Source organism: Pocillopora verrucosa, chromosome 3 (genome assembly GCF_036669915.1).
Source record: "Pocillopora verrucosa isolate sample1 chromosome 3, ASM3666991v2, whole genome shotgun sequence".
Classification (NCBI taxonomy): Eukaryota; Metazoa; Cnidaria; class Anthozoa; order Scleractinia; family Pocilloporidae; genus Pocillopora; species Pocillopora verrucosa.
Genome location: NC_089314.1, coordinates 13,070,907 through 13,081,061, shown reverse-complemented (window position 1 = coordinate 13,081,061; position 10,155 = coordinate 13,070,907). Strand labels below are relative to the sequence as shown.

General features: G+C 38.1%; 1 protein-coding gene across 1 annotated transcript; it reads left to right on the top strand.

The window, feature by feature from the left end:
- Positions 1-805: 805 nt before the first annotated feature.
- LOC136279561 (zinc metalloproteinase nas-15-like) lies at positions 806-10,147 on the top strand. The gene is made up of 10 exons (XM_066163506.1): positions 806-852; positions 1,612-1,729; positions 2,492-2,583; positions 3,920-4,003; positions 5,687-5,817; positions 6,547-6,661; positions 7,572-7,655; positions 8,345-8,386; positions 9,137-9,195; positions 10,001-10,147. Exons 2-10 carry the CDS (start codon positions 1,623-1,625, stop codon positions 10,145-10,147), a joined length of 861 nt encoding a protein of 286 aa, XP_066019603.1. The 5' UTR covers positions 806-852; positions 1,612-1,622.
- The last annotated feature ends 8 nt before the right edge of the window (positions 10,148-10,155 follow it).

Genomic DNA, 10,155 nt, shown 5'->3' with positions numbered 1-10,155 from the left:
TGTGGACATCTTATGAAAGAAAACTGATAACTATGTTGTTGTAGTGTTCAGTATGGTAGTCTTATTTTTATTATTATTTATTTTTTATTATTTTCATGCGTAAAAGACGCGCCCATCATAAATTTCCCTCCTCTTAATCACCTTTCGATAACATTAGTGTTAAAAAAGAAAGATTTCCAATGCCATCAGTTCCAGAATTTTGAAGCTTTGGTTCATTACGTCATAGTAATTGCTCAGGAGGTTCTTCTGGTTCTATTCTTTCAATCAAGCAGGTAGAAATATGGATAAAAAAGGGGACAGTAAACCTATTTTCGATGGATGAAACACCTTACATCGATTGCTATAAGTTCTCTCCTCATCAAAATTGCGAAATCACTGGCTGTGTTTATTACACTTCAGAGTAATTTTCGTAGGCATTTTTCGTTTTAAAAACTGAAATGTTTAAAAGACGCAGTACTTGAACATGGACACGTAAAAGTAAGTCATTAACAAGTGATCCTCTCGAATGCGAAACACTGTGATATTACGTGATGATTTAGGAATATTAGCTGAACAGAGAAACAAAACCGAAAGAAGTTCGAATATTATAAATTGTGTCATATCTTAGGGTTGGTATAAATTTCTTCTGTCTTCATCCCAGATTGTAGTAGCTCTTAAGATGGACAAACATTTTTCGATTAATCTAACAAGAACACTTACGTTTCCCTTCTTTGCTAGATATACAAACTCCCTTCGGTAAGGGTTCTACTAAAGATGACATATTAAGGACTGACGCACAAATGAGAAACGGATTTCAAGTCACGATTTGGCCAGACGGTAAAATTCCTTACGAGATCCACGGGTCCCTTCAAGGTAAGTGACATGTTATCAATTCTTCTGTTGGTTGTCCAGGGGGAATGTGTCTGTGGCACACCCATAGAAGAGATAGCGGTAGTGTTCGTCCGAAGTGTTCTCAAGGATCTCGAAAAGACGGACAAAATCATTTTGGGCACGGCGGAAACTCTTTTGCAGATGTAAACGCCGTTGAGGTGCCAAACCAACCATTTTAAAAAAAATAGATATTTCCTTTTTAACTTTGTAAAGCATTAATTGTCGAAAGTATCAGTTGCAAGTGACATAAACTGCTTTTACGTAGTAATTTGGTGACAAAGGCCTTATTCAGTTCGTTATCAAGGGTCCAAAAACGCAGCCTCTCGATGAACTCTTTCATTTGGATAAATCCGTTTTTTTGTTCCTTTAAAAACCTTTCGGTGGCTATCACTTGAAGTTTGGTCACAATCTCAACCAGAAATTTTAAAACCTTCTCCTGATTTTTATGAAAATCGCCTAGGAGGTCAGAAACCCACGCAGGACTCACGCATCGACCATCGTTGAAACAAATTTCTGGTGAACTACCATTTCTCCTGAAAAATCGATAAAAATGAAGTATTTTGAGACGAGTTTTAACTGAGCTGGAGGAGGAAATAAAGTTTTCTTGCATCAAAATGGCGGACGTAGTTTCCGTCGCTGGTAAGTTTCACTTTAGATGTAACAATCGACCGTTAGGAAATTAGGCTCAGGCAATCATTTTTAAGTTTGCTGCAAACGAGTGGTATCTTTACCTACCGTTAGGTTCGGTGAGGATGTCCATCCAGAGAGCTATCAACGACTACAAGATGTATACCTGCATCAGACTCGTCCCGAAATCCCGCTTTGACAAGAATTATGTAATAATGCACAAAGGTTCTGGGTGAGTTTGTTGCTTTCTTAACTTTATCGAAAGGGAAATAGAATATCTAAGATAGTTTATTAGACAAATTAATTTTCTTGTTCATCACCATTTACTCACTGTTAAATCCAGACTCGGACTTTGCTCTTGCTGCTATCATTATGAAAACAAAATAGCTATTTTACGGCTAGAATTTCTTATGTAGAAGTCGCTGATATTTGTTTCTGGTTTTCAGTACTCATGGTGCTTTCAATTTCCAATTTTGACAAAGATGTCGAGTTTTCAAAATGATTTTCACATTTCAACGACTTAGTGATTGAGTAATAAATGTTTAATTCAAGCCTTTTACATCCACAAGTGAATATCAGCTAACTTCTCCTGACAATAGAAAAACATGATCCTTGTCTCCTAGAAAAGGAGACAAGAACAAACTTATCAGCCAGCCGAATGGTTTTATCTTGTTATCACACCTAATTCTCGTAACTGGTTGACAAAAAACTGCCTGACAGTTCCTTGGGGGAATTATTAGACATATTAGGATTAAGGGTGCATTATCACAATGACCAATCAGAAGAAGGGTGAACATCCCTAGGAACTTATAATAACTCGAGAGTAAACATCTGTAAGCGTCACGGAGAGCGAGAAAACCCTGATGACAAAGTTTTGCTTGTTCCTAGTGTTACATTTGATTGGTCAATCATGGGGCGATGTGACGCAACCAGGAACAATCCCGCATTACTTCGACGCCTCCTTGTTTTGTTTTGCTTTTTTTTTCACATGCAGTTGCTCCTCTTATGTGGGAATGATCGGCGGCGCACAAAAATTATCTATTGGTAACGGCTGCAATCACAAGGGAATTATCATTCATGAAATTGGTAAGATACCTTCCAAACATAGTAAACAGGAAGCGCTGAATTGATACACAGTTTCGCATATCACATATCAATTCGTATCCATGAGCAAATATGTAACGTTCTGTTATAGAGATATTGAATGCATATTTGAATAATAGACGATTTTGCAAAGCATTTTAGGAGCGCCAAATGCAAAGATCACTTGTATGTAAAGTTAGCCCGCGGAAAATCTACTTCATCGTCTGACCTAACGACAAGAAATGTTTTTCTCACTGTAAAAGAAAAAATCAAATTTAACCTTTTAGGGTTCATACATGTGAAAAAACCGTTCACGAAAATAAAACCGCCATGTTTAAAACCTCGCCTATTAGGTCCTACTATAACGATTTTGATATCTTTACGCGTGAAGATATAAATGGAACGTTCATTGCGTGCAACGAGGATATCATGTTTTTGAAGTAGGAGAAATAGAGAATAATGCATTGGCGCTTGTTATTATGGAATTTCTGTTCGAGTGTTCAACTCTAAGAGAAATTCCATATCTACAAGCAACCATGTATTATTTTGTTTATTATGTAAACACAATAGCTCTATAGTGACAAGAAAAGTCGACTTTATTATGAATGAGAAAAACAGGATCCACGTCCGCGAAAAAAATTCGTAAAGAGCGTTGCGTTGAATCATTACAAAAACAATAGGTGAAACTTTCAATTACAAAATTTGCAACCTTTTCTGTTACTGACTTTTTCTTTACCGACAGAAGAAATATTTTCGGCTTCACGGCCAAAATAGGCTATTCATTCATCAACCTGACAGAGTGGCGTGAAAGGCGAGTGACGTGTCAACAGCCTATTGGCGATATCAAACACACCTGGAAATTATCCTATTTTTTTTTACGTGTGTTGTTGCGGCTTCTCTCAGGACTGGAAATCTTTGTCTAACACCATAGTTTATATGATGAATTGCTTTATTTCATCAAATATTTTTGCTCGCGCGTGACTGGTCTAACGTATCACGTGACCGAATATTCCTCAGTTGAAACTGGGCCCACGGAAATACCCCAAGTGATATTCCCCAAATTTCAGACCTAAAGTCCACTACGAACAGTTTTCGTTTAAAATGTAATTCACGATGAGAAAGTGATTGGGGTTGTTACTGAAGAAGGAACATGTTTGTTCGTTCATAAAGTCGAATCAGAGATCACTAAAAGAGTGAACACCCATGAAGCAGACGGCAAGCAGTTCGTAACATTTATTCCCGCGCGTTGCAAAAATATCTGAAGGAAAATAAACACAATAGCCTCTTTCTGTAATCCTAAGTGGTAAGACTTAACATATTTGTTTTGTACTTTGTCTAGGCCATGCACTGGGAATGTTCCACGAACAGGGACGCTCTGATCGAGATAAGTACGTGAGAATCATTTGGAAAAACATCGTTAAGGGTAAGGTTACATTTTGATCAAACCTTCGTATTCACAGTCTTGTTTTAACGGTGATCATATCAAAGCCAAGGCTGAAATTTTGAAAGTCAGCGAAACGATGGTTTTACAATTTAGAGGTATTGCAACGAAAAATAAGGAAGAATATGACTCGTACTTATTTGGTGACCTAAAATGTAGGTTTTTAAACTGATTTTGAGATTTCCAAAAGTCTTAAACGTATGGTGTGAACTGACCTTCGAAATTTAAAGATTTTCTGATTAACGGGTAAAGCAAGGAAAATTAAGAAGAGACAGAACGGAAGCGCATCGCAGCTTTTAGAACGATATTGCTTCATTGAAATGAAGCTCTCAGAAACTGCAACAAACTTTGTTTACTATGTCTTTAAACTTCGGTACAAATGAATTTGAGAAGAGAGAAAATTTCACAGAACGGAGAGTTTTACCGCTGCTTTTCCTTAAACGGAGTCTCTTCAATAGAGCAGAAACGGAAAAGCATGCGGAGCTCTGCTTCTAGACTTGGTGTAACTACGATGTTATCAGGATTATATTATTTTTACCTTCACTTCGTTTGAAGGCATCAGTAATGCACATTGGGAACAACTCAAGCATTTTGAATTGTTTAGGCCCGGATTGTATCAAACAAGCATGTTTCTTTGCTTCACGAGCTAATTACAAACCAACAAAATGACTAGTTCCCAGTTAGTTTGTTAGCTCAGTTGGTAGAGCACTGCACTTGTACCGCAAAGGTCATAGGTTCAACTCCCGCACAGGCCCGAAATGTTTTCAGGCTTTCTTTTCGTTACTGCTTAAGTTTTTTTCATCACCGCAAAGATCACTCTCATATTCAAGGATATCTCTTTGAAGTGTTCAATTATACTTCTTGACTCATACATTTTTTGAAAAGATAAACCCCTGCTATTGAATAGTAAAACTGATGCTCTACAGGCGTCTAGCAATGTTATGCTGACTTTAGGAAGTTGTAATTCTTTTTGGTTTTGATCTGTGGCAGTGTGAATGCCCTGTCAATGGGCAAGTAATTGAAGTTCAGCAGTGCACTGAATTATTGAAAAAAAAGTATGGATACTTGAGGTCTAACTTTCAGAACCTAGTAAGATTGTGGAAAATAGAGATTGTCGAGAAGAGATGGTAACAAGTTGTAACGATTTTCTTCTTGCGACAAATGCGAAATAGGAAGCTGTGAAAATTGTTTGATATGATTAACACCTACTTCTCAGAACTAAACGACAAATATAAGAGCGATCAAAGGTTATTAGAAAGGAGAATTGGAGTTCATGTTCCAGTTGTATGAAGGCCTAATAACGTTGTCCAACGAATAAATCACTATCCGACGGTCAAGTGCAAACAAAAAATGTTGTGTTATCCGCCAGATAAAAATTTATTTAACCGAGACCAGATTTTGGACCTCTTTTTCAAAGAAAAAATATTTTTATTTTAAAATAAACGTGCCTTATTGAGGGTAAATTTATTTTAAAATGTAGTTAATTACAAGGTAAAACTCGCTGATGTTTGTCTTTAGACAGGTTGATTTTATCGCATTATGACATTGAACTTTCCATGCTGATATGTTTAATTCCAGCTACTTTCAGATACAGACGTTCTAAACTTTATTCAGGTTCTATTATAGATGCTGTCTAATGCTCGTGCTCTGCTTTTTAACACTAAGGTATGGAAGGAAACTTCGAAAAGGAAAATTATAACCCTGGCACGCAGTATGATTTTTCTTCTGTGATGCATTATTTTCGAAACGCTTTCAGCATTAATGGTCAAGATACAATAGTGACTTTAAACCCAGATGTAAGTAGATGGAAGTGCCATGAAAATAGATAATGACCCTAAAATCTCCCCTCCAACTATAGGTGTCTTAGAAACGTTGCAAAGTGACGTAACGGAGCTCGCCCACATAGATATCACCAACTCATTGATATTTCATTGCCTTTTTAACAATACAAAAAATTAATCTGCAGCATTATAATTAGTAGAAGGGGAGGAGACTCAGGAAGCCGCCGGGCTTATAGGAGAGGCACACTTTTTGCCGCCACCGTGTCGTTGTTCTTTTAAAAATGGTCACTATTAGAACGACCGTAGTTGTGTTAACTATCGTTGAATTGATCCATCAGTCATTTAATCAATGAATCAATCCTTCATTAGGTAGCACATAGTCTCAATTGTCAGGCTTTAACAAGCAGCCAACGGCTAATGTGAGCCTGCCATAATATAGGGAATGATACAGAAATTGATGAAAACAAGCAAACAAACTAACGGACTCAAAATAAGTATAAATCCCTTTTTCAACCTATGTTTATTTCGCTAACTGTGTTAAATCGTGTTGTATTAAACGATCAAATGACCAGCGAAGAGGAGCGAATAACAGACTTGGTTGCGTCGACCTAAGTTTGATACTTGTGTGAGAGACATCTACCGGGGGAAGGGGAGGTCACCCTGGAACAAACCTGATTTCAGAGTTATTTTGTGTACTTCAAGATCAATGAAGTCATTTATCTGTTTCTTTCTTTTTAATTTTAGTATCAAGATCTGATCGGCCAACAGTTAGAACTTAGTGACATCGATAAACAACGAGTGAAAAAAATGTACTGTTCAGGAGGATCAGGAGGATCTGGAGGATCTGGGGGATCTGGAAGTAAAAACTTGAATAAGCTACTGACGATAAGATTTTATTTCGTCCAAAACGGAAACATAAATTTTGAAGAATTTTTACTGATTTTTGGGTGGGATTCCTGCATAAGAAATTAAGCGACAACTGTAATAATGAAAGTTAGGTTTCAATTACTAGTTACGGATGCGCTGATTGTGTGGTGAGCGCTTAACTCCCACTCGTAAGGTCTGGGCTCGAGTTGTGTTCCACGGTAGGTTACCCCAATTGCCGAGTGCCTCTCTTTTCTAAGGAATCCGAAATGCGAATCCGAAAGGGTAGGTGGGTTCTTATGCGACGGACTTTCATCATGTCTGGCGGAAGTGTTGGTAAAATTGTTTGCCACAGCATACCACCAAATACGGGATGAGCTCAGTTAGCATTTTTGTGGCAAATCCGAGCTTTCTTATGGGCCCTATCTTGATCAGGATTTTGCTATCTTTTTCTTCATAAAACATAAATTTTTTTTGTTTTCGAAAGCCACCGGCGTTAAATTTTAAATCGCTACTCAAGCTGCGAATTTCAACAAAGACATGCTGCAATTACGACCTTTGAAATTCTCATCATGGCTATTTTAAAAAAATTTTCTCGAAATTCGCCAAGGTTTGTAGGAGTTCCTCGCGTCTTTAAAAGTGTATCATTGCGGAATTCTTTCGAATGCAATTTCTTGAAGCTTCTAGTGTCAAAGTAAAATGAACACTATGCATACCTGAGTTGCTACGCTATAGAGTGGAATAATGGCCCACCTACGCTTCTTTACGGATTTCGCGCCAAAATTTCATGGTACGAACTCAGCAATAGCGTGTTAGGAAGTTAGCATTTGCGAAGAAATTGTATCAAATCGTTACTGTGAGCTATGTGGCTTAGATTTTAGAGCTTGTTCCTATTTTCCCAACAGAATGTGTGAGGCTGACAAAAAAGAGCATGAAGATGAGTACCAAGCCTTGCATAAATCAAGGAGTTTCCTGCGACATCTGCATAAGTACGAATAACCATTTACAGCTCTCTCTAGTTGTACGTCCCACAAAGAATCTTAGGAATTACAAAAAACAAGCATCAAATTAATAGTGAAATCATTTTAATAAAGTACATTTCGATTGACTCTGGTGAAACCATACGAAAATTTTACGAAGCAGCCAATCAGTGGAAAGGAACACGAGGAGCCAATGAACATAGCATTAAAAAAGAAGGCATATTGCGAGCAGCCAGATCGCTTTAGGATTTGGTTTAAAACGATAGAAAAGTAAGGAGATGGCGCGAGTTTTTCGGACAAATTGCACAGCGAAGTAAAGCTAAACCGAAGCAATCTGCGATTTGTTTCGGCTCTCAATGTAAATTTTTTCAAGTATTTTAGATTTGATTTACGTGAACTTACTTCAGTTTGTTACGAAAAAGTAGTATTATGAGTGGTTTGATGCTGTAGAGGAGTCGTAGGTCTAAATCAAAGGTAACAATTTACGTACTCGCTAAGTTATTTGCATATCTGTTATGTGGTTAGAACATGCAACTTTAAATCGTAGGGTCCGCCGGTGTTCGAGGCGTGTTCTCTCGCGAAACACCTCAATCTTCCCATGCGTACATCCCATCAGGACTGCGTATGAGTACCGCTTAAACTTAACGCAAGTTTCCAAGTTGTCATACAATATTTACACTGACTTTTTTTTCTTACAGCTGATCAAAAGGAGTGTGTTTACGGGGATAGTAACAACAAAGGTATCTGTTTTTAAAGTTCATCAGATGGAAACTACTCAGGTTTGAGGTTGTGTCTGGAGAGTATCTGCTTTACCAGTCACTTTTCGGCGGCTCTGAGAAACATGCCTGGTATTGCGAAAGATGCCTGTGGCCGTCAGGCTTATTCACTAAGATTTATCATTTTATTATTTACGGAAGCAGTTAGTTATTTTTGAACAGTATTCAAATCTAATTATTTTGAGCTGATTAATACAAAACATATCGTGTTTTGACGCTATTCTTATAAAAGTGGTAATTTTTCTTCGCCACGTTGCAAAGAGGACATACTTACATTACGGTTGTAAAAATATTCCGCGTGAACTTTTCAAGTTTGTCGTTTACGAACCTTTTAATACTGTTTATTCTTCGTCATCCTTGTTACTGTTTTATTTGCTCATACATCTCCTAAGGTATTTTCTTATTGAAGCAAGGTATCAAAAGAAGGTTTCGTTGTAATTTACGGCAACCAGCCAGAAATCCGGACTTGAAAAAGTTGCATACTGCAAAATGCAAGGCCTTTTTCGCGCCCAACTAAAGATCTGCTCTGATCGATAGGCTTGATTCTGGCGGTATTCGAGTCCGGGCTTCTATCCTTTTGCAAAAAGATTTTCTTTTGGGGAGGAGTTGCCTCATTTCCCGAAGAGCGGCTTGTCATCGCGTCTTCAATGTATATGGCATAAAGATGTGTCTCTGCAGAAGACATAATCAAACAATCTGATTTTTCAATCGCAGCTAATATCAAAGTTACAGATGACGAGAGTAAGAAAGAGAAGAAAAAGGCCCTTAGGGAGGTAAAAGGCATGCTTGGCTTAATGGCATGCGTAGGTGAGTTGCTCTTGTTCATCAGTAACGTTGTATCACCCGCTACTTTGCGTTGCATGCCTCGTCAAAACACATGTAGTATGGAGGTGAAGGCGACATTAACGATCCTCAAGCGCTATTGTCCTCTCTTCCGTTGTATGCAATTCTTTCTCGTTGCTTTTGTTCCCTAGTACTGTCATTTGTTGTAATTTGGATTAGTTTTCAGAAATTATCCCTCTGTAAATAAACCCCAGAACAAAAACATGGGAGAAACTAATTTAGGATACTTTTGAGTATTTTACTGTGCTGTACAGTGCTCTTCTTTTCTGTGCCTTGCCGTTCTGTGCTGCGCTTTAAAGAAAATTCCTTCAGTCATACTCCATAAATTTCTGTCTCATTGTATGTTACATTATTTTCCAGTGCGAAAGCAACCCTAATCAGAGATTGGAAAGGATCTTGACGACTTAACCTGGTAACCGAATGGTCATGGATGTTATGTTTCAGTTGTAGTTGTAGTTGAAGGGAAATAAAAGCATTTAAAAAAGAATGTTTTGGTCATGTTTGATCAGGTCAGGCGCCTGGATAGCGGAAGGCCGAGTCAGGCGCTATTTGTTTCGCGTTTCTCCTCGAGCTTGACTCGCGCTGATTGTTTGTTGTCAACGCGCACCATTTTTTTTCCAATTTTGAACGTTCCTCGCTAGTTTATTCATGAAGCTGCTTTTCATTGGAGCTAATTCAGGGCAATTTGGTTCGGCTTTAGTTCATTTGCCTTTCCCTTTATATAATCCTTTCCAGGATACGTTTGTGAGTAAAGCCAATCCACTGAAAGCAAAACGCAGTACATTTGCTCCGGTCGCCCCGATCACGCTAAATTCTACGGGCGTCATGGGTGATGACCTCACTTTACGCTGGTGTTCCTCATTTCAGGGTCATGTACAATGAATTCCAGC

Coding starts and splice junctions, on each gene's coding strand:
- LOC136279561 (XM_066163506.1), top strand. CDS start 1,623: ATGTCCATCCAGAGAGCTATCAACGACTACAAGATGTATACCTGCATC. Junction 4,004..5,686: donor TTGGAAAAACATCGTTAAGG/GTAAGGTTACAT, acceptor TTTAACACTAAG/GTATGGAAGGAAACTTCGAA. Junction 6,662..7,571: donor AGGATCTGGGGGATCTGGAA/GTAAAAACTTGA, acceptor TTTTCCCAACAG/AATGTGTGAGGCTGACAAAA.